We start from the raw sequence: 25,504 nt of genomic DNA, 5'->3' as shown, positions 1-25,504 counted from the left end.
TATCCGGTGCTTGAACCTGCAACCACAGCAGAGTGAAAGGCGCTACTGATATGGGAAAGCTGGAGCCACAAAGACTGTTTTGGTACCCACTAACTTTATTCACCACAGCCTCGTTAAAACAATTACAAATCATCAAAGTAGGATTCCCACAGACAAATCTTTCCACAAGTCGAAGCTGAAGAATAGTGCCGTAGTACTTTGCCATTCTTCGCCTCACTGGGTTGCACAATAGTCATGGTTATTTGCAGAAGTTTCTTCATTCCAGCAAGGGTGGATTGTGGTACTCAGACACTCAATAACAAATCTGATTGCTTTTAAGCACCTGGATGGACAGTTTATTTAGCAGTGCTGGCAGTTACTTTGCTACAGCCATGGTCCTGGATCAGCACGAGAGGCCATAACTAGGGGAGATGATGGCATAGTGGTCATTGGACTTGGAATAATGCTCTGGAGAGCCAGGTTGAAATCCACCAATGCAGATAGTCGAATTTGAATTCAATAGGAATCTGGAATTAAAATTGGAATGATGACCACAAAACCATTGTTGATTGTCAGAAAAGTCCATATGATTCACCAATATTGCCTGGGAAAGAAAATGTGACCTCCTCACTTGCTTTGGCCTATGTGTCACAGCAGAGCGTGATGTGGGTATGCCGGCGTTGGACTGGCGTAAACACAGTAAAAAGTCTGACAACACCAGGTTTTAGTCCAACCGATTTATTTGATCATAGACTCACAAGCTTTCGGGGTTAGTCCCTTCGTCAGGTGAATGGAGAGTTCTCCATTCACCTGACGAAGGGACTAACCCCGAAAGCTTGTGAGTCTACTATCAAATAAATCGGTTGGACTAAAACCTGGTGTTGTCAGACTTTTTACTGTGTTCACAGCAGAGCCACAGCAATGTGGTTGACTCTTAAATGCCCTCTGAAATGGCCTAGCAGGTCACTCAATTCAAGGGAAATCAGGGATGGGCAATAAATGCTTGCCCAGCCAGTGATGCCACATCCCATGAATGAATTTTTAAAAATAGTTACTTGATCATTAAAACCAGCCTATCATCTATATTGACACAATTGCACGTTTAAATCACAACTGATCGAGTTTTCTTTCACTTTATTTGGCTTAGGTGCCACATCCACATATAAAATAGAAATATAAAATCCAATAGTGACCTTATAACTGAATATCACTACAAAATTGTGTCCATCACTTTACATGTTACATTTTAGATCACTGCTCAGTTGTCTTTTCCGATAATGTACGACTTATTCTGTTGAATAGGTTGCAAGGGAAACCAACTCAATCTTGCTCCTGGACTCAATAATGAAGTGAAGCAGTAATTGACTGCGGTGGATTTGTCCTGCTTTTATGTACAGGGCATATCTGGGCTATATTCCACATTGTCAGGCAGATGCCAGTGTTGTAACTGTTCTGGAACAGCTTGGCTAGGCCAAGTTCTGGAGCACAAGTCTTCATTCAGTACTATTGCTGGAATATTGTCAAGGCCCATAACCTTTGCAGCATCCCATGTCTTCGGTATCTGTCCTCCAAAGTTGTAATTGCAATAAGAACTACTCAACACAAGCAAAACGTTCAAGTTCTGTTTAGAAACATGCCTGTTGATCTTTCTAAGACTTTATATCGAAAACCTCTAGTCCAGACATTGTCCCTGCACCACTCCACCCTTGTCACTGTACTCAGCACCACCAATTTTTCAGTAGACCTGGATTGAGCAAGAATGGAAAAATATTTGGGTATCCTTCACTATGTTCCTACTCTTTATACCTCTCTGCTGCCCATATCCAACATCAGCCATACAAATCCAAGTGCAATATATTCCAGATGGACATTGGACCCAAAGGATGATCCCGTAGTGCCAGGCAAAGACCTAAGAAAATTTCCCTTTAGGTGTCTTTATTTAGTGCCTTCTGTTTAAAACAAGACTTGATCAATTGTTAAAATTAGTCTAATGTAGTTAATAAAATTAACTATATTGACAAATAAATAGAGACGCTGGTTGGAGTTGAAGCAAGGTATTGAATGCTTCAAATTACAAAGGGAACACATGTTTATATTGGAAATACTTTGTTCTATTTTTGATATGAATATTCCAGTGTGCTGCAGAAGCAACGATATTGGCTTGTGCTGTACACTCTCCTTTTAAAAACTGAAGGAACATTTTTGTTCCAAGTGAAGTGTAGGTCCTATACTTTAAAGGAACATGCGCGTGGGGAGGGAGGTTATGGGGCCAGGAGTGGACTAACAAACAGGGGATGCGACCATGGTCATTATGTGAGGTCACGGGAGGGAGGGGATGCCGACTCTGACTGTGGGTGAGAATGGGCCGATGATAGGCCCAGGGGGTTGTTTTGGGAGGGGGAAAGGTAGATCATTGCGGGTGAACATAAGAACATAAGAAATAGGAGCAGGAGTAGGCCAACCAGCCCCTCGAGCCTGCCCCGCCATTCAATAAGATCATGGCTGATCTGTCTTGGCTCAGTTCCACATTCCCGCCCTCTCCCCATAACCCTTAATCCCCTCTCTTATCAAAAACCCATCAACCCGCATCTTAAAAATATTTAGCGAGGCAGCCTCCACCACTTCAACGGGCAGAGAATTCCAGAGATTCACCACCCTTTGAGTGAAGAAGTTCCTCCTCAACTCCGTTCTAAACCGCCCCCCCTTTATCTTGAGGCTGTGCCCCCTAGTCCTACTATCCTTTCTGAGCGGGAAGAGTCTCTCCACCTCTATCCTATCCATCCCATTCATCATCTTATATGTCTCAATGAGATCTCCCCTCATTCTTCTAAACTCTAACAAGTACAAGCCTAACTTATTCAGCCTCTCCTCATAGCTCAACCCCCTCAACTCCGGCATCAGCCTAGTAAACCTCCTCTGCACTCCTTCCAAGGCCAAAATATCCTTGCGTAAGTACGGCACCCAAAACTGCACACAGTACTCCAGCTGCGGCCTCACCAATGCCCTATACAGCCGCAGCAAGACCTCCCTACTTTTATATTCAATCCCCCTCGCGATGAAGGCCAGCATCCCATTCGCCTTCCTGACCACCTGCTGCACCTGCAAGCTGGGTTTTTGCGACTCATGCACAAGGACCCCGAGGTCCCTCTGCACCGTCGCCTGCTGCAGTTTTTCTCCACGTAAGTAATAATCCTTCCTACCATTATTCCTACCAAAGTGGACCACCTCGCACTTGCCAACATTAAATTCCATTTGCCATTTCCTGGCCCATTCGCCCAGCCTATCTAGATCCTTCTGCAGACTCTCCACACCCTCCGCACAATTTGCCGTTCCCCCAATCTTGGTGTCATCAGCAAATTTCGACACCCTACACTCGGTTCCCTCCTCCAGATCATCTATATAAATGGTAAATAGCTGAGGCCCCAGCACCGAACCCTGTGGCACTCCACTAGTCACCATCCGCCAATCCGAATAGCACCCATTGACCCCCACTCTCTGCCTCCTATTTGACAACCAGTCCTCTATCCACGCTAACACCCTACCCCCAACTCCATGCCCCCTGACCTTCTGTAATAACCTCTTGTGAGGTACCTTGTCAAACGCCTTCTGAAAATCCAGAAAGACCACATCCACCGGCTCTCCTCTATCCACCGCCCTAGACACATCCTCATAGAACTCCAGTAAATTTGTCAGACACGACTTCCCTTTAAGGAAACCGTGCTGCGGGGGCAGAGAGAATGTGTTTGGAGTTAATGCTGGTGCGGATTGAGGATGGGAATGGGAGCCCCCTTGATTTTGTTTGGCAGAATGTGGAAAAATCTGGGGAGAAATATGGCTGTTTTCTCGCCAGAAACAACAATCATTTTTCAGATTTAGGCCATGACTAATTTTCCTGTGTAAGAGCTTGAATGCAAAATGAATCCTCTCTTGCTGAACTAGGGATGTTGGAACATGTATGTAAGGTACGAAAATGTGACTTTCCCATTGTATAATTGTTCTTTAGCTGTTTTTACATTGGTCTTTGTATTTCCAGTTCTCCATACAGTTTTCCCACAGTTGCCAGCAATGTCTTATTAAATCTGGATGGGTGTGGTGTCATTACTATGATGCATAACAAATGTGAATTTTAAAATTATATGGGAAACAAAACCTGAAATTGATCTTTAATGTATAGTGTCATTTCGTTGGTTAGTAAACATGTCAACCGAGGACACTGAAAAAGTTGGGTCAAAAAAGTTGACAGCCCCAAAATCACTATCAGCCCTAAACATCCGCTTATGACATTTGAAAAAAGTAATGGCATTGATCATGTAAGTTAGAAAATAGGTATGTCAAATGTTCCTACAATTGTACTGGGGAAAATAAACTGTCAAAGCCTGAAGAAGGATGCCAGTGTTTTAAGCATGAATCTAACTTGAGAAAGGCAAATTGGAACCTTGTTATTGAAAATTCGAATTCAGTAAATTTAGAATTGTATACACTCATTCCAAATGCTGGTCCCTCTCCCCTTTATTATAATCTCTGCACCTCAAAGGTCATACCAATTGTCTATATTGCCTGGTAGATGCCAGTATAATGCTGCTTGACTCGGGGAATGGCAGATCTGGTACGCAAATTCCTGTGGTACAGTTGAAATGTTGTCAAGAGCACAGAGTCCTTCCTGTGCCAGGTAATCTTTGCTGATGAATGTAATGCAGAGTGAGCTGAATTGACTGGACCGTGGTATCTGTGTCAGAGAGGGATTAGTGTCTCACTCCATAGTAGACCAATATCCTCCTCTAGCTCCTACATCTCCAGTATTGCTATTGATGGGGACATCTTAGAAATCATTGAACACTTCCCAGTTCTCAGCAGCGAGCAAAAGGTCACTGCTGAAGAGATGAGTTGTGCCAGTGGAACTTACCAAAAACAGTGCAACCAAGTCTTTGGCAATAGATATCGCCACTAGAAAAGCCAGTTCATCCAGCACCACAGTCATGACCATGTGACATTAGCTCCACACTCTGAACGCTGTATCCACGTGCCAAATGAATGACGTCAGAAGCTGATCCTCTTTTCACACCTTGGGGTTGGCATCCCATCCTAAAGTGAACAAAGGAAACATTGTAAGGACTTAAAGATTAGACTCCTGAGTTACCTGAAGGGACACAAATAATGAAGCCTGGCAGATGATGTTTGTAGGACTGACAAAAACAACAACAGTGAAGGATGAAGAGGAATTTGTCCCTCTAGTCACCCACCCTGACCCCCATGTTACCACCTTCCAAAATTGTCCTTTATGCCCAAACCAAAGTTTCAGTTGGTGAAAGTTTGGTTAGGGAGGTGATGGCATAGTAGTATTATTGCTAGACTATTAATCCAGAAACTCAGCCGTGTCCTAGGAACCCAAGTTTGAACCTTGCCGTGGCAGATGGGAGAATTTGAATTCAATTAAAAATATCTGGAATTAAGACACTACTGATGACCATGAAGCCGTTGTTGATTGTTGTAAAAATCCATCTGGTTCACTAATGTCCTTTAGGAAATTAAATCTGCTGTCCTTACCTGGTCTGGCCTACATGTGACTCCAGAGCAACAGCAATGTGGTTGACTCTCAACTGCCCTCCAAGGGCAATTAGGGATGGGCAATAAATGCTGGTTTATCCAGCAACGCCTGCATCCTGGTAAAGAATTTTGTAAAAGTCCTGAAACGCAAATCCTTCTAATGTTGAATGGATGATAATTTCAGTACACAAGACATCTCCACATTCAGCATGTTGTATTAAATCTCTGATTTGTTACTGATTAAAGTTCTCAGCCTTTGCTAGAGTCTTTATTTATGAATTAAAAACCATTTGGCTGAATTAATATTAAGTAACATTTGTAAAATCTGTATATAGGTGTACCCCGGCAACACCGTGGTGAAATATGGAAACTTCTAGCAGAACAGCACCAGTTGAGGTACCAGTTACCTGTAAAACAACAGCCAAAGGACACTCCATATGAAGAATTGTTAAAGCAGCTAACGTCTCACCAGCATGCAATACTTATTGATCTTGGTAAGTATCCCCTTTATTGATAGCCACTGACAGTTACTGAAGTCAACTGGATATAACCACATATCCTTTCCATTCCTAATAATAGTTCTGGTTGTTCAGATAGGCTTAAAGATTAGTGTCTATTTACATTTAGAATACTGTAGACTGAGATGTGATCTAATGATGGTAGTGTAAAATAATGAGCAGTTGGATTGCATGCCTGTTGGTGGATTATTTCAGTTTGACAGATGGAGAGACCAAATTTCATGCAGTTTAACTACTCAGTAGTAGGAATAAGCTATATATCAGGCGATTTTTCTTTTCCCAGAGAGTAGGGAACTTCTGGAATTCTTTGCCAGTTTGTGTGTTATATGCTGACTCTGCATGTCTCTAAGCGTGGGTTGGACTGGTCCGTGACTGTGGCAGAGATTGCATCATGGAGAAGGTAAGTGGATTAGCAGTTATGTACGTATTGGCAATATGACCTCCTGGTTTGCTTTTGATTACCATAGTGGGTCAATTTCATATGTTTTGGTGCCCAGTAAAGAGGAACATGAAAGAAAAGCTGTGACTCTCCTAACTGACATAATACACTGTGCATGGTGAATGCTTTCGTTTTGTGGGCCTCCATAGTGTGGAAAACCAGAATTGCCCATGTTTTATTCACAATTATTGATCGTGATTGACTTTAATTATGAGCAAAGAGGAGATTAGGGTTAATTTCATCTTGGTATAGCCAAGATCTAGCACATATCTGACTGTAATGCCTTCTGTGGTTTTATAGATTATTCCAAACACTGAGTTCTTGACGAAGTATTGATAAAGTTTTCAGAATGTTCTCTTCCCCGAGGCCCAAGTGCCTCTTTCAGTCGGCATTTGCAAATGCAAGTACATTTTGTCATATTAGTCACAAGGGCGTAAAATCAAACATTTAATAGCTTTGGTAAGAGAAAATGCGTAGCCTAAGTAGTGTGCTGAGGAAGTGAAACTCTACTCATGGTATGGCAGATATTTGAGTGTATGTGAATCTTCACTGTAACCGTGGTTATAAAGTTTGAGTTTACTAGAAGGCCAAGATGTTTTGCAGTCAGGGGAAATGCAAATTAAAACCAAGTTGAAACCTCATGTCTGAAATGAAATCCCAGTATGGAGCAGGGTTTGCTAACGTTTGAATTCCTGCTCAAGTACGTCTGCTTTAAATTTAATGTTTTGGCTCACACAGCCTATCATCCACAACCAATTAAGCAAAGACATGCAGGGACAGAGCCAATGTCAAATGTGACAGCTATGGCTGTATTACAATTAACAGGGAATTCCTCAGTCTCTTAAAGTGCATGTTCTTTTAACTCAATGCACTACGTCTTCAGAAATCTGAACAGTTTTGTGTGTTGATGTGTTTTGCTGGCAAGTATGGTTTTAGATTTTATTGTGTGTGCTGAGAAGAATATTGGAAAAATAATCAGTTCAAGTTTAAGTCTTGGCATCCTGGACATGATATCACGAGAATCTTCTGCTCAGAAAGTTTCGCTGCAGGAAAACTGCTAAATAAAGCTGCTGAAGTAGATTTGCACGTTGTCAGTTATTAAAACCAGTATCCAGACAGTTGGGAGGAAAAAACAGAAATTGTGGCGAAAAGAAGTAAAAAAATTAAAGCAAGTAGATACCACACAATCTCGTACATCATTGCAAGTAGGATGTTAACATAGAAATTGGTTTCATGGCAGTGAATGGTGATGTTCAACATTCAGTTGTGTTCATTAGTCTATATTCTTCCTATTTAACATTTAAGAGAATACTAATGTAGGGATGACATGGTGACACAGTGGTTAGCTCTCCTGCCTGACAGTGCCAGGACCTGCATTCGATTCTGGGCTTGGGTGACTGTCTGTGTGGAATTTGCATATTCTCCCCCTGTCTGTGTGCGTTTCCTCCAGGTGCATTGGGTTCCTCCCACAGTCCAAAGATGCGCAGGTTAGGTGGAATGGCATGCTAAATTGCTCCTTAGTGTCCAAAGATATGCAGGTTAGGTGGATTAGCGATGGGAAATGTGTGGGGTTACAGGGATAGAGCGGAGGCAAGGGCATGAGTGGGATGCACTCTTAAAGAATTGGTGCAGACTCAGTGGCCTGAATGGCTTATACTGCACTGTAGGATTCTATAATTCTAAATGTAAATTTTATTCATGCAAGGATTGATAGAGCCAATGATGTGCAGCAATAAATGACTTACATCGAAGTGCCACATAATAGGATGTGGTTCATGATCATGGTTCACCCCATAATGAGATTCTAATCTCTGCTGTAGCTGTTATGAGGAAGCATGAATTGAAAAGCAAGTGCTTCCCCACAGCAAGGGGAAAAATAAAGGGTGGGGTCGTCATGGGGCTTCTCTTATCTTGACACTGTGTCCGATGAAGGGCCCACCCAAAAGTTAATGTTTTCTTTTTCTCTTCTGCCTTTTCTTAAGCATTTTGTCAACATGGACTTTAGCAAGACCTTTGACAAGGTACCACATGGTAGTTTGTTCCATGAGATTACATGGGATCCAGTATGGGGTAGCCAATTGGATATAAAATTGGCTTGACAACAGAAGACAGAAGGTGATTGTAGAGGGTTGTTTTTTGAAGTGGAGGCCTGTACCTCAGATTAGTGCTGAGTCCACTGTTAATTAATGACTTGGATGAGCATTTACGAGGCATGGTTAGTAAGTTTACGGAAGGACACCAAAATTGGTGGCATAGTGGGTAGTGAAGAAAGTTATCTAGGATTGCAACAGGATCTTGATCAATTGGCCAGTGGGCTGATGAATGGCAGATGGAGTTTATTTCAGATAAATGCGAGGTGATACATTTTGATAGGTTGAACCAGGGCAGGACTTACTTGGCTAATGGTAGGGTGTTGGGGAAAGTTACAGAGCAAAGATATCTAGGGGTACAGGTTCATAGTTCATTGAAATTGGAGTCACAGGTGGACATGGTGGTGAAGAATGTATGTGGCATACTTGGTTTCCCTGGTCAGAACATTGAACACAGGAGTTGGGACAGCTTGTTGAAGCTGTATAAGACATTGATAAGGCCACACTTGGAACACTGTGTACAGTTTTGGTCACCCTTTTATAAAAAGGATATTATTAAACTAGAAAGGGTGTAGAAAAATTTATTAGAATGCTACTGGGACTTGCTGGTTTGAGTTACAAGGAGCGGCTGGATAGATCGGGACTTTTTTCCCTGGCATGTAATAAGCTTAGGGGTGATATTATAGAGGTCTATGAAATGATGAGGGGCATTGATAAGGTAGATAGTCTTTTACCTAAAGTAGGGGAATCTAAAACTAGAGGGCATAGGCTTAAGACAAAAGAGAAGAGATACAAAAGAGTCCAAAGGGGCAGTTTTTTCGCACAGGATTGAGAGTGTCTGAAATGTGTTGCCAGAGGTAGTAGTAGAGGAGGTACAATTTTGTCAGTTACATGGGTTAGATTGGTATAGAGGGATATGGGCCAAACACAGGCAGTTGGGACTAGCATAATGTTAAAATTGGACAGCAAAGACAAGTTGAGCCAAAGGGCCTGTTTCCATTTTGTAAACCTCCATGACTTTATTTTATGTTAAATTCTCAAACCCCATTTACCTCCAAGAGTTTATTGATAGGCCTGCCTATTGAGGAAATGATAAAATGATTTGGGAGTTAAGGATTCAGCAAGGTAGATCATAGAAACATTAAAACAGAGAAGGAGGACGTTCAGCCCATTGTACCTGTGCCAGTGGATGAAGAGATATGCAGCCTCATCTGATCTTTCTGAACTTGGTCTATAGACTTACAGGTCATAGGTCTTCAAGTAGATGTCTAAGTAAATTGTCCCTGTGCGGGTTAGGTGGATTGGCCATGCTAAATTGACCCTAGTGTCAGGGGATTAGTGGAGTAAATATGTGAGGCTACAGGAATAGGGTCCGTTTGGGATTGTGGTCGGTGCTGACTCAATGGGTTTATTGGCCTCTTTCTGTACTATAGGGATTCTATAAATTCTACTCTTTAAATGTGAAGACACTATCTGCCTCAAGCACCCTTTAAGGTGGTGAGGTGAGTCCAGGTTCTACCACCCTCTGGGCAATAAGATATTTCCTCATCTCCTCTCCAATCTTCAGGTCATTAGTACTGAGTTACTGTTCAGCTTTCTTTGTTTCAGTTGAAACAATCTCAATCTATGCAATCTTTCCTCATAGCTAAAATTTTACAGTTCTGACAACATTCTTGTAAATCTTTTCTCCATTCTGTCCAGTGCAATCACATATTTCCTGTAATGTGGTCACCAGAACTATATGTAGCATTGAAGCTGTGTTCTATTTAATGTTCATACAGTTCTAGCGTAACCTCCCTGTTTTTATATTTTATGCCTCGGCTAATAAAGGAAAGAATGTCCATATGCCACCTTATCAACTTGTTTCACTCCCTTTAAGGATTTGTGGACATGTACCTCAGTGCGTCTCTTCTTTGGACACAGGTGAGGTCCCAGAAGACTGGAGGGTAGCTAATGTGGTACCGCTGTTTAAAAAGGGTAGTAGGGATAACCCTGGTAATTATAGCCCAGTGAGTTTGACTTTGGTGGTAGGAAAATTATTGGAAAAAGTTCTTAGGGATAGGATGTGTGAGCATTTGGAGCATTGCGATCTGATTAGGGATACGCAACATGGCTTTGTTAGGGGGAGATCTTGCCTTACGAATCTGGTGAAATTCTTCGAGGAGGTGACAAAAACGGTTGATGATGGGCGAGCCGTTGATGTCATCTATATGGATTTCAGTAAGGTGTTTGACAAAGTCCCTCATGGTAGGCTGGTAGAAAAGGTTAAGGCACATGGGATACAAGGACAGGTAGCTAGGTGAATTGAGAACTGGCTGGGCAATAGGAGACAGAGAGTAGTAGTGGAAGGGTCCTTTTCTGGCTGGAGGCCAGTGACCAGTGGTGTGCCGCAGGGCTCAGTACTGGGACCTCTCCTCTTTGTAGTATATATAAACGACTTGGAAGAGGGTGTACATGGTGTGATCAGCAAATTTGCGGATGACACCAAGATGGTAGGATTGGCAGATACTGAGGAGGACTGTCAGGTGACACAGCAGGATATAGATAGGTTGGTATATTGGGCAGATAGATGGTAGATGGAATTTAATCCTGACAAATGCGAGGTGATGCATTTTGGAAGGAACAATGCAGGGAGGAGTTATGTGATAAAAGGTAGACCGATTAAGAGTATAGAAATACAGAGGGACCTGGGAGTGCAGGTGCACAACTCTCTGAAGGTGTCGACACAGGAAGAGAAGGTTGTGAAGAAAGCTTATGGAATGCTAGCCTTCATAGGAAGGGGTATAGAGTACAAGAGCTGCCGTCTAATGCTTCAGTTGTACAGAACGTTGGTTAGACCGCATTTGGAGTACTGCGTCTAGTTCTGGTCACCTTACTACCGGAAAGACGTGGAGACCCTGGACAGGGTGCAGAGGAGGTTTACCAGGATGTTGCCTGGCATGGAAGGACTTAGTTATGAGGAAAGGTTGGAGAAACTGGGGCTCTTCTCCTTAGAAAGACGGAGATTAAGGGGGGGATATGATAGAGGTGTATAAAATAATGAAGGGAATAGATAGAGTAAACAGTGGTAGGCTTTTCCCTAGACTGGGTACAATTACGAGAGGTCACGATCTAAGGGTAAGGGGGGAGAAGTATAATTTGGATATGAGAGGAAGGTGTTTCACGCAGAGGGTTGTGGGGGTATGGAACGTGCTACCGAGTAGGGTGGTGGAGGCAGGCACGTTGGACTTGTTTAAGGTTCACTTAGACAGACATATGAGCGAAGCAAGGATGGAGGGTTATAGTAGAGTGTATTAAATAGGGTCAGAGCCTCGGAACAACACCGGAAATGTAGTTTTATATGTTAACATATTGTCTTTTTATTCCACAGGGTCAGTCCACCTCGTTGTCAAACGAGGGGCATGCACACGGTGGGTCGTGCGTGGGCTGCTCTTGGAGGTTCCGGGAGTGGCCTAGTACTTCATGTCGTTGTGTGTGCATAATCCTGGACCAGCAGACGGGCGCCGCAACAGCTCAGTGACTATCACTGCTAGCTGTGCAGATACATGGATTTGGGCCTGTGTCTGTGGGAGTTTGTGCATTCTCCCTGTGGTTGCGTGGGTTTCCTCCGGGCGCTCCGGTTTCCTCCCACACCCCAAAGATGTGCTCTTAGGCTGATTGGTGTACCAAATTGACACTATTCTCCCCTGAATCTGGCTACATTAGGGGTTCCACTCACATACACACAGGGCGGGGTAGGTGTGGGATGATGCGGCGGCGCGGGCTCGTTGGGCCGAAGGGCCTGTTTTCTGTGCTGGGATGTTCTTTGTTCTTTGTTTGTTCTTTGTTCTGTTCCTCCATGCCACTTGATATTGTGTCACCCCTTGCCATGTTGCACTGTTCAAAATATATCACCTCACACTTCTCTGGATTGAATTCCGTTTTCCACCTTTCTACCCAATTGACCCATCCATCTGTATCTTCCTGCAGTGTAATGCATTCCTCCTCACTGTTAATTACACGAGCAATATTTGTATCATCTACAGATTTCTTTAAAATGCTTTCCACATTACAGTCTAAATCATTAATATAAACTTCAAAAAGCAAGAGACTGATCCCTGTGGAATGCCACTAGTAACAACCTTCAAGTCACAAAGCACTGTTATTGCCTTTTAGTTCCTGCAACTGAGCCGATTTTGGATCCAATTTCACAGAATCATAGAATCCTAGAATCCTTACAGGTCAAAAGGAGTCCATTTGACCTATCAGGTCTCAGATAGAGCACCTTACCTAGGCACTTTTCCCATAACCCAAGTATTTACGCTAACCGCGCACCCCTCCCACCACCAATCTACACATTTTGGGACACTAAGGGGCAATGTAGCATAACTAATCCACCTAACCTGCACATCTTTGGAGTGTGCAAGGAAACTGGAGCACCTGGAGGAAACCCATGCAGACATAGGGAGAATGTGCAAATGCCACACAGACCGTGGCCCAAGGGTGGAATTGAATCTGGGTCCCTGGTTCTGTGAGGCAGCAGTGCTAACTGCTGTGCTGCCAGTTGCCACTCTCCTTGCGAACCCAAGGTCTTTTACTCTTTGGACCAGCCTGCCACGAGTCTCCTTGTCAAAAGATTTGCTAAAATCCAGATTGACTGCATTTATCACACTGCCATCATTAGCCCTACTTGCCAGTTCATCAAAGCATTTAAGTTAGTCTGACATGTCCTTTCCTTAAAAAAAAATTGTGTTGACTTGATTAATTTATGCCTTTCAAAATGAAGGTACGTTCTGTTCCTCAGAATTGATTCCAAAAATTTGCCCACGGCCAAAGTTATGTTAACTGACCTTGTATTGCCCAAATTATCCCCGCTTTCCAATTTCAACAACAATACAACTTTGAGAATCATCCAATCCTTTGACACCACTCCTATAGCCAGGGAGGATTGAAACATGACGGTCAGGATCTACCCAATTTTTTCCCCTTTCCTTCTTTTAACAACCTGAGATATATTTCATCCTGGCCCAATGAATTGTTTACTTTCAAAGACATCAAGTGCTTTAATATTTCTCCTCTTACTGTGCACTAGCTGTTTTTTTTTTAATGGTCAGAGTTCCAGTATGTGCAGTTTGTATCAAAACACTAAAAAGATAGAAATCTCAAAATGAGCATCTGATATGACATTGGTGAGATTTCACCCAAATAGCCGTATTTGCTGCTAAGAGGTTGGCTTCCAGCTGTGCCTACCCTTACTAGGAAATCAGTATAAGGAGATGGGGAAAAACCCAACATCCATTGGTCAAGTCTTCAGGTAGTATCAGCATAAATCTGCCCAATCTCTCACTACAATTATCTCAGTAAGGGGAGAAGATATGAGACCTACCAAGGGAATTCTAGTTAAAGATTTTTTTCTCAGTCATGGCATATGGGGTTGCTGGCAAAGCCTGCATATTGACTATCGATAATTCGCCTTGGGGATGGACTGCTGTCTTGAACCACAGCAATCCGAGTGCAGAATGCACTCCCACAGAGCTATTAGAGAGTTCCAGGATTTCCTGGCAACAGTGCCAGAAGTGATGTATTTCTGTGGTGGATTGGTGTGTGACTTGTTCCCATCCATGTGCTGCCTTTGTCCTTCTAGGTGGCAGAGTTTGCATGACTGGAAGATGCTATTGAAAGAGGTTGCTGCAGTGCATCTTGTAAATGCTATACACTGCACACCCTGCTTCCTCCATGGTGGAGGAAGTGACTATTTAAGCTGATGCTTTGTGTGGTGAGCAAATGCGCTGCTTCTCTGGATGATGGTGTGATTCTTGAGTACTATTGACGCTGCACCCATCCAGTCAATATTCCTTCACACTCTTAATTTGCTCCATCTTGGCATTGAGGAATCAGATCTTTCACTGGAGATCTTACCTACCCTTGCAGCCTGAGTACAGTGACTGGTCCAGTTTCTGGTAAATGGCAATATGTTGATGGTGGGACATTCGACAATGGTAATACCGTTAAATATGAGGGTAAAAACGGGTGGCATGGTAGCACAGTGGTTAGTACTGCTGCTTCACAGCTCCAGGAAACTGGGTTCGATTCCCGGCTTGGGTCACTATCTGTGTGGAGTTTGCACATTCTCCTCGTGTCTGCATGGGTTTCCTCCCGCATTCCAAAAATGTGCAGGTTAGGTTGATTGGCCATACTAAAATTGCCCCTTAGTGTCCTGAGATGTCTAAGTTAGAGGGATTAGTGGGTAAATATGTAGGGTTATGGGGTAGGGCCTGGGTGGGATTGTGGTCGGCGCAGACCCAATGGGTCAGATGGCCTTTTTCTGCACTGTAAGGCATCTATGGTATCTATGAAATTGTTCAGCTGTTTTACTGGACATGGTCATTGTCTGGCAAATATTATTTGCCACTTATCAACCCAAGCTTGAATGTTGTTTGGGTTCGCTGCACATGGACAAATTGCTTCAGTACAATAAGTCCCTATTTGAAATTTTCCTCATGTTGTTATGCTTTAACATTGGTCAGTTAATGGCCCATATTTCTATTTAGCATCGTGAGTTTCAGCTTAAAGTCGTTGTGAATCGGGTCTGTAGGGCAGCGTGACTTGATCACCAACATTTTGGATTGGCCTCTGCCACTCCCTAACTCTTGTTCTTGTCACTGACCTTCTTGATCACAGCCCCTGGCACTTGCTCTGCAGGTACTCCAATTTGCAGCTTCCCTCCTGTACAATGAAGCATCTTTTTTAACCTTTGGCCACTCACCTCCAGAGTCCTTTCTCACACAATGTGTTCACGAAAAGAAAACAACAAGCAGGAGGGGCAGGAATGCAAGGGAACCAAAAGAGAAAATGCTGGAAAATCTCAGCAGGTCTGGTATTATCGGTAAGGAGAGAAAAGAGCTGATGTTTCGAGTCCAGATGACGCTTCATCGAGAGATTTTCTGGCATTTTCTCTTTTGGTTTCAGATTCCAGCATCTTCAGTAATTTGCTTTTATGAGGAATGTGGAAGGATCTCGGTGAGGAAGGGAAAGTAGAAGGATATTAGCAAGCTAGGGTAAGTGGAAGGATCTTAGCGAGGGAGGGTTTGCAGCGATTGGGATGGTTAGGGAGTGACAGAGACCGTGAACCAGAGGGTCAATGAGAGGGAAGATTCGTTGAGAGCCAAGGAATGGAATGTGTGGCAAATGGGCGGTTCAGCAAGCAGCAGGGGCAGCAAACAAGAGGCAAGTTGAACATTAGCATATTTCTTTTATGTTTTTAAATTTATTTTAATAATTATTAATTTACCAATATAGGAGTTTAGCCATGTGAAGTTTTTCACCTTGCACCTTAAATGTTTTAATGCTTTTAATCTAATGACAGAAGACCGACATAATCTAACTGGAATGTTGACATAGGTTTTAATGGAAAATCTGTTTCACTTTAAAGTTGTTTCACTTAAAGGTGCACTTTTCAGCAAGGCAACCACAAATTTAAGTGAGTATTTGCTGTATCTAAGGACTCTGAGGATTAGACAATGGCAATTACAAGCTCTCCCTTGCCTTCCCTGCTCTCCTTACCCAGACTGCTAGGTCAATAGTTTATCATTCTCCTTTACCCATTCTGCATTTTGACAGGCACTTCGCTGGGCTATACCCCTTTCCTTGGATTTTCTGGGCTGGAGTTTATGACCTTGCTACAAACTTAGAAAGTATTGCCCCTGAACCCCACCCCCTTCTCCATGTTGGCCAAGTGAAGGAAATCTCAGTCAGTATTTTGCTATATTGCTGAACCTGGCAGTGTTTTAATCTTCTTGCTGAATTTCCAAGTTAGAAAGTGATTTATTCCCCAGCAGTGTGCCCGCAGTTAAATAGGAATGAGAGTCTATCCAATAATTAATAATTCATCATCTCTTCTAATGCATCCCCTTGAGAAGTACTGTTTCCAGTTCTGTTGCCAAGCTGATCAGTGTTAAGAGCTGGCCCCGCTTTCTATCCTCACAGTGACACGCTATTCTGGCAGTGACAATGTTGCTGTATCTCAGTATCACTTGGGTACAACCTGAGGTTTGTTTTTAAAAGAAGTTTAATTTGAATAGAATTGGGAGAGTGTACCTTTTATTAAACTTACTGTTCCCCAACACTCAGAAGTGGTGCCCTGTGTGATGGTCTGCTGATTTTTGTCTGTCCCTGCCCTGCACAGCGTGCTGCCATAGAAACAAGGTCATACTGTGGGCAGGGAAAGGGAGGAGTGTGCAGCTCGAGTTCCCTGACCTGTAACTTGAGCCAAACCCTCGCAGTCTTGGCTGAGATTCAGGTGACTGTTTCAAAAGGAATTGTGATAACTTTTTGCTGGACAGTGCAAAGCTCGCTTCGTAAAGCTTGCTTTTCTGGTGGAGAATATCAGTTGAATCACATTTTGATACATGGTCCGACATGTCTAACTAGCAGGTTATAGATGCAGTGTTACTCCTACAGTAAATCCTTGTCATCTAGATTCTTCGTCAAAATTGTTGAAATATGCAGTGTTATTTACGTTGGACAGCCCTTGCTAACAAAATACTTTAACCTTTTTCTGGTGCAAATCTTAAAATCCATCATAAATAAAAACAGAAAAAGCTGTATAAACTCTGCAGGTCTGGCAGCATCTGTGGAGAGAGGAAGAGAGTTAACATTTCCAATTCATATGACCCCTCTACAGAACAGAAGATGGATAAAAATGTAATAAATTATATAGCTGGAGAGTGGGTGGGGCAGACTGAAAGGTCAGTTGGAGCTAAGGAGAGATCAACAAAGATGTCATAGAAATGAGACAAAGGGGGGGGTGTTAATGTTGGAATTAAGGACTGAAGGAGTGCTAATAGTAGCAGAAAGATAAAATAGCAGGATAAAGGTCAGTGCTCAGTGAGAACAAGACTGAAAAACAGAGGGATAGATGGCAGTGTGGGGGAGGTATGGGGTGCGGTTGTATTGGGGCAAACAAAGAAATCAAAAAACAAAACCAGGGTCAAGATGGAATTCACAATCTAAATTTGTTGAACTCACTGTTGAGTCCAGAAGGCTGTAATGCGCTTTTGCAGAAGAAAAGTGGTTGTTTTTCCAGTTTGCGCTGCCCATGACTGGAGCATTGCAACAGGCTGAGGACAGACATGTTGGCATGAGAGCAAGATGCTGAGTTGAAGTGGCAAGTAATTGGAAGGTTGGAGTCGTGCTTGTGGATAGAGCGAAGGTGTGCCACCAAGTGTATTTAGCTTTCTCAATGTAGAGACTGCATGGGGACAGCAAATACAGTTGACCAGATTGGAGGAGGTGCAAGTGAAATGCTGCTTCAGCTGAAAGGAGATTTTGTGCCGTTGGACATTGAGAAGAGGGGAGGTAAAGGGGCATATTGCATCTTCTGTGATTATTTGGTGAGGTGCCATGGGAAGGGGATGATGGTTTGGACAGGGGAGAGTGGGTGACTGAGGTAAAGATGTGTTTAGTGGTGACAAAGTGCTGGAGGGAGGATAATCCTTTGAAGGTGGAGGCTAGTGGGATGAAAAATATGGACAAGACGGACCCTGTCATGATCTGGAAGGGAGGGAAAGGATGAGGGTCAAGGTGAGAAGGATGGGTCAGACACGGTTGTGTACCTTGTCAATCACAGTGGGGTGGAAATCACAATTAAAGAAAAGGACAGATATGTCAGAAGTGCTGATGCCACCTTTGAGGTTCCCCTCTCCCCTTACTGGAAACCTTACTTTTATTAATGTATTGAAGAGAGAAATGGATAGTATTCTAGCCACTGAAGTCATCAGGCGATCTGGGGGGGAGAGTGGGAGTGTGGCAGTGAGGTAGAGGATCGGCCATGATTATATTGAATGGCGAAGCAGTATCGATGGACCTAATGGCTTATTCCTATTTTCTGTGAATCCAGATATGCTTAGTTCAGTTATGCCCAAGCTGATTTCCCTAGTTGAAGTCCACTGAATTCAACCTGTGACTTGTAATGTGAACCATGGCTGACTTGAATGTTAACAAAGCCAAAATGGCAGCAGTGAGCATGAAGTAATCTTGGCCTATTTTCATGCCCTGCCATTTTCCATTTTCACTGTGTGAAGAGTTAAATCCGAAACCATAGTATCTGGAGATGCCAAGGCAATATCCTTATATCAGGAGGCAGTGAACATGGATGGTATAGTGGCACAGTGGTTAGCACTGCTATCTCACAGCTCCAGGGACCTGGGTTCAATTCCAGCCTTCGGTCACTGTCTATGTGGAATTTGCACATTCCCCCCGTGCCTGGATTTCCTCCAGGTGCTCTGGTTTCCCTCTTCATTCCAAAGATGCACAGGTTAGGTTGATTGGACATGCTAAATTGTCCCTTACTGTCCGAAGATGTGTAGGGTTAGGGGGAATTAGAGGGGCAAATATGTGGGATTACAAGGATAGGGCCTGGATAGGGTAGTCCATTGGAACATAAGAACATAAGAAATAGGAGCAGGAGTAGGCCATCTAGCCCTTCGAGCCTGCCCCGCCATTCAATAAGATCATGGCTGATCTGTCGCTGCTCAGTTCCACTTTCCCGCCCTCTCCCCATAACCCTTAATCCCCTCTCTTATCAAAAACCCATCAACCCGCGTCTTAAAAATATTTAGCGAGGCAGCCTCCACCACTTCAACGGGCAGAGAATTCCAGAGATTCACCACCCTTTTAGTGAAGAAGTTCCTCCTCAACTCCGTTCTAAACCGCCCCCCTTTTATCTTGAGGCTATGCCCCCTAGTCCTACTGTCTTTTTTGAGCGGGAAGAGTCTCTCCACCTCTATCCTATCCATCCCATTCATCATCTCAATGAGATCTCCCCTCATTCGTCTCAATGAGATCTCCCCTCATTCTTCTAAACTCTAACGAGTACAAGCCCAGTTTATTCAGCCTCTCCACATAGCTCAACCCCCTCAACTCCGGTATCAGCCTAGTAAACCACCTCTGCACTCCCTCCAAGGCCAAAATATCTTTGCGCAGGTGTGGCGCCCAAAACTGCACACAGTACTCCAGCTGCGGCCTCACCAATGCCCTATACAGCTGCAGCAAGACCTCCCTACTTTTATATTCAATCCCCCTCGCTATGAAGGCCAGCATCCCATTAGCCTTCCTGACCACCTGCTGCACCTGCAAGCTGGGTTTTTGCGACTCATGCACAAGGACCCCGAGGTCCCTCTGCACCGTCGCCTGCTGCAGTTTTTCGCCCCGTAAGTAATAGTCCTTCCTACCATTATTCCTACCAAAGTGGACCACCTCACACTTGCCAACATTAAATTCCATTTGCCATTTCCTGGCCCATTCGCCCAGCCTATCTAGATCCTTCTACAGACTCTCCACACCCTCCGCACAATTTGCCATTCCCCCAATCTTGGTGTCATCAGCAAATTTCGACACCCTACACTCGGTTCCCTCCTCCAGATCATCTATATAAATGGTAAAAAGCTGAGGCCCCAGCACCGACCCCTGGGGCACTCCACTAGTCACCATCCGCCAATCCGAATAGCACCCGTTGACCCCCACTCTCTGCCTCCTATTTGATAACCAATCCTCTATCCGCACTAACACCCTACCCCAACTCCATGTCCCTCGACCTTTTGCAATAACCTCTTGTGAGGTACTTTGTCAAACGTCTTCTGAAAATCTAGAAAGACCACATCCACCGGCTCTCAGTGCAGACTCGATGGGCCAAATGGCCTCCTTCTGCACTGTAAGGATGCTATGATCTGAACAATGAGAACTGTGAGGAAGATCCTGGACAAACCTGAGATGCTCCAGAGTGTTGGAGCAATTGGTAAAGAGGCTAAGATTGAATGTGATGGATGGTCATGTGGTTTGGGCAGGGCTAAAGTAGAAAGTGTAACCGGTGGAAAGGGGACTTCCCCTACTGTTATTTTCAAAAAAGGTTGTGAGGGGAGTCGGGTCCTTCATAAACAGGTGTTAAAATAAAATGTATCCATTGCATTACCAACTTGTCAATGAGGAAAGCAATAGCCACTTTACACTTTTATAGATTTATGGATCGTCCCTAACGTATTTGTTTATCATTCTAGTTGTTAGGCAATGGAGGGTGTAACATTGACCACAGGCTGCTTTTAGACTGGAGCCTGTGGGTTTATGCACCATAACAACTCCACCTCCGACTATGTGCAAAGAATTGGATATCTTAGTGAGCAATTTCATTTTCCATTTTCAAATCTAAATGATTGACCTATATATTGAGTATCAACATGATTTACTGCGTGTAGTTTAAGCTAAGCAGTCACATCCTTTTGTAGAGACTATACTTTATAGTTTTCATGCATGTTGCCATCTCTTACCCTCTGCTCAACTGTTCAAAAACATCCAATCTGAATCTCCATGAGGGGTGTTGTTGCTATATTTTTAGGAGATTGTCAAAACCCTTGGGAAAATAGTATAAGCAGCCATTTTTAACCTTTTAAAGTTGTTTCTCCGAGGTTCTCTGATACAATTCCTGGAATTTCTAACAACACAAAGAGCAGAAGTAGATCATACACCTCTCTCCCACCCCACTGTGCCTGCTCTGCCATTCCAGCAAAGTTATGGCTGATTTGATTTGTGTCTCCATTATACTTTCTTGCCAGTTCCTCATAACCTTTGACACCCTTGAAGTTCAAGAATCTATTGAAATGCTGAGTGATCCAGCTGCCACTTGCCACTGCTCTCAGGAGAACTCCAAGCGTACACACAAATTCATCCTCCCTTCTTTCTTAAATCAGTGACCCCTTAATCTGAAACTGTGCCCTTGTTTTATTTATTAGTGTCACAGGTAGGCTTACATTAACACTGCAATGAAGTTACTGTGAAAATCCCCCAGTCGACACACTCCGGCACCTGTTCGGGTGCATTGAGGGAGCATTTAGCATGGCCAATGCATGTAACCTACATGTCTTTCAGACTGTGAGAGGAAACCAGAGCAGCTGGAAGAAACCCATGCAGATATGAAGAGAATGTGCCGACAGTGATCCAACCTGAGAATCGAAGCCCGACCCCTGGCGCTGTGAGACAGCAGTGCTAACTACTGTGTAACACGTTCCCTCACAAGGGGAAAATCCACTCAGCATCAGCCCTGTCATGCCTTCTCAGAATCTTAAGTTTGTTTCAATGAGTTCACCTCGCAACCTGCTCAAGCTTCCTTCACAAGACAGCCTCTGCATCCCAGGAATCAGTCTAGTGGCATTTTTCTGAACTGCCTCCAATGCAAGTATCTCCCTCCTTTAAAGATCAAAACTGCATGCAGTACTCCAGGTGTGGTCTCATCGTTATTGTAGCAAGTCTTCTCTTCATTTATTCTCCACCCCACCTTACAATAATGGCCAACATCCTATTTGCCTTCCTAATTATTTGCTGTATTTGCATACTAACTTTGATGTACTTGTGCATATGATTCATCTACAAACACAGGCAGGTCTCTCTATACTACAGCATTCTCTAGCCCTTCCCCCGTTTAAATAATGCTTTGCTTTTCGATTCTTCCCACCAAAGTGGACCTAACATTTTTCCACATTATATTCCACCTGCCTTGTTTTTGCCCATCCACTTAACCTATCTAAATTTCTATTCTGACTGATGATGTCCTCAATACTTGCTACTTGCCTCTCATTGTACCATCAGCAAATTTGGCTTAAATGCAATCTGCCCCTTCATCCAAGTCATTAATATATATTGTAAATAGTTGAGACTCTGGCACTTTTGCTTGTGGCACCCCATTTGTTACAGCTTGCTGACCTGAAAATGACTTATTTGTCCTGACTCGGTTTCTTCTTTGTTAGCCAATCCTCCATCCATGATACTATAGATATCCCCAGCACCATAAGCTCTTAACCTTTCTTCTGTAACAGTTTTTGTGGCACCTTATTGAACGCAGTTTGGAAAGCCAATTACATGGCATCTGCTGGTTCCTCACCCTACTCATTACATACTCATAAAACTCTGATAAATTTGTCAAACACTGTGGTCAGGATTCTCCCAAAAAAATTCCAAGTGCCGAATTCACAAAGAAACTGGAGTAAATCCCACTGGTCTTTTCAGCGGGCTTTTCAAAATGTACCTCCCACACTCTGTGCATCAGAGTGCCCTAGTGAGATTTACGATAAAAAAATCAGGGTGCTGGAGAGGCCAGCAACATAGAGGTGAGTAGGCCACTGTGCATGCGCCGATCTGTCAGAGCGGAGATCAGCACATGCGTAGTAGCCCCACACTGCTGGCCTCCCGATCGCTGGCCAGCACAGCAATCCCCCATTGCTGCCCCTCCAAACTGCAGATCGCTGGCCTTCTGGATGTCTTCGGACCAGCCCTGATCGCTGTCCACCCTCCCTCTGTCACTGATCCCAAATGCAGAGTGGCAGTGGGACCCCCACCACACCATCCCCCAACCCTCACCAATCTCTCTCTCTCTCTCTTTCCTCCCCATCCCCAAACAGGCCCTGCCCCACCAATCAGCCCCAACCCATTGGTACTGCCTGTTGCCTGGTGGCCTGTGCCAAGGTGCCCCCTGGGCATTGCCACTTTGTCCTTGGGCAGTGCTGGGGGGGGCTAGGCTGGCAATGCCCAGTGGGTACTTTCCAACCTCCTGAGGAGTTCTTTCACTCCAGTGGGGTCAGGCCATCAGTGTCCAGTTAGAAGGGAGCTGTTGTAAACCCCACAGGAGTGGAGACCTCTGTCCCAGGCCTGCTAATTATATTTAAGTCAGAATTTTAATATTCAAATCAGTTCCATGCCGATTTCCAGCGCAAAGCTGACAACACCGGAAATCTGGCAGCCAGAGACACGCAGAAGCCGTGGTGCCAGCGGGAAGTCTGTTAAATGGCCTTCACTTATGTTCTTATGTTAGAACAGCACAGCAGGCTGGGAGAATCACCCCCCACCATCACCACCACCATCACCACTACCAATGTTTCCTTTCATATAGCCATGTTCACTCTACCTGATTGTGTTATGTTCTAAATTTTCTGGTGTTCTTCCTTGATGGATTCCAGCATTTTCCCTGAGTTTATTACTTTCTGAACAGTGGTGCTGTCCCTGATTTTCCTATCAGCTGGGATCACTTTTCCAGAATCTGGGGAATGTTGCAACATTATGACCAATACATCCACTGTCTCTGCAGTCACAGCTTTGCAGACCCTCAGATCCAACGGACGTGACAGCCTTTAGTCCCAGTAATTTGCTAAATATTTTATCTCTAATGATAATGTTTTTAACTTCTTCCCTTCTGGCCACTGACTTTTCTGCTATTGTTGAGAAGCCTCTAGTGACTTCTATTGTGAAGACAGATAAAAATCTTTATCCAAAGTTTCTGCCATTTCCTTGTTTCCCATTAGTCCCCATGCCCTAAGTGACCATGTAATGACTCTCTTTCTTCCTGTTTAGCTAAAGAAGCTGTTGCCCTCTGTCTTTGTTTTACGCCTGCTTACTCATGTTTTTTAATCATCCTTTGCTTGTTTCTTGAATTTCCCTCACTAAATCTAGCCTGCCACTAAAACTGGCATTGTTTTATTTTAGTACCATCCTTAAAGTTCATTTTTCTTGTAGGGTCCTTCTTTCTAAATCAGATGTATCTTTGTTGAGATTTATGATCTATCCCCTTAATTGTCTGCTATTGGTTATCTACTGAATTACCTTTTAATCTATTTTCCTGCTCATTTCAGTCAACTTTGTATTTTTGCAATTATCTGAACATAAGTTTAAGACACTTGGTTTAGACCCAATTTTCTCACCCTCAAACTGAATGTGAAATTCCATGTTATGATCACTTCCTTAGAGGATCCTTTACTATGAGATCGTGAATTAATTCTCACTCATTATACATTATCAGATCTAAAATATCCTGCACCCTGATTTGTTCTAGAAGTGTTGTTCTACAAAGCTGTCCAGAGTACACTCTCTGAAGTCGTCCTCAGGGCTACCTTTGCCAATTTGGTTTTCCAGAGTGAAGATTGAAATTGCCCACTGTTGTTGCAGTACCTTTCTTACATGGCCCCCGTTATTTCTTGATTCTATCTTGCACTGTAGCTACAGCTGGAGGGCCTGTAGGCAACTCCCGCTGGTGACTTCTTTCCCTTGCTAATCTGTCAAAACCGATTCTCCATCTTGATTTCTCATGCCAATTTCTCATTACTGTACTTTTCTCATTCTTAATTAACAGAGAGAACCTATCTCTTTTCCCTTTCCTAGAGGAATTCCTCAGGGAATTTCACAGTAATTTCATTAATGTAAGCCTTACTTGTGACTAATAAATAAACTTTAAACTTTCACTTTTTTTCTGACTTCCGAAATGTTAATTATTCCTGAATATTCAACTCCCAAACTGGATCTCTGTAATAGTGACCAAATGATACCCATTTATTTCTGTTTGTGCAACCAATTTGCCTATCTAATGGATGCTTCCTGCATTCAGATGCTGAGCCTTTAACTTTGTATTTTTTATAACTTTTCCCTCCACTGACATATTTGCTGGCATGCTTTGTTATCTATGTGCTTTGTTAGTTCTTGGCTATTGTTATCCATATCACCTCCATCTTTTCCTAGTATTGGTGTCAGTGCCCCATGAATCAAAACCCATTTCTCCTGCACCATCTTTGAGTCACACATCCAACACTCTGATCTTATTGATCCGATGCCAATTTGCTTGTGGCTCAGATGGTAATCCAGAGATTATAAACTTTGTGGTTCTGCTTTTCAAATTAACCCCATACCTCCCCATACTCCCCCAGCAGAGCTTCTTTATTGGGTGTTAATAATGTAGGTAATGACACCTGAATCTTGCCCTCTCACTTCAAGTTCCTCTCCAGTCCTGAGGTGATGCCTTTTAACAGCGGACAGGCAACACATCCTACTCAGTACTCTTGGCTGCAAAGAACTGTATCAGTTCCTGTAACTATGCAGTCCTCTATGTTTCTTTTTATACCCCCAATTTGAATGACATCTGTTTAAAT

General features: G+C 43.5%; 1 protein-coding gene across 6 annotated transcripts in view; it reads left to right on the top strand.

Moving 5' to 3' along the window:
• The window catches only part of tbc1d1 (TBC1 (tre-2/USP6, BUB2, cdc16) domain family, member 1), a 230,805-nt gene that overhangs the window by 186,356 nt on the left and 18,945 nt on the right, over window positions 1-25,504 (top strand). For all 6 annotated transcript variants that reach the window (XM_080188934.1, XM_080188925.1, XM_080188916.1 and 3 more), the window contains one exon: window positions 5,859-6,017. In XM_080188934.1, the coding sequence (XP_080045060.1) occupies window positions 5,859-6,017 (159 nt within the window). The remainder of the gene's footprint in view (window positions 1-5,858; window positions 6,018-25,504) is intronic.

Source organism: Carcharhinus amblyrhynchos, chromosome 1, assembly GCF_965287045.1.
Source record: "Carcharhinus amblyrhynchos chromosome 1, sCarAmb.v2.hapA, whole genome shotgun sequence".
Lineage (NCBI taxonomy): Eukaryota > Metazoa > Chordata > Chondrichthyes > Carcharhiniformes > Carcharhinidae > Carcharhinus > Carcharhinus amblyrhynchos.
Note: the sequence above shows the minus strand (reverse complement) of the source record. Positions and strands in the feature narration are given on the sequence as shown.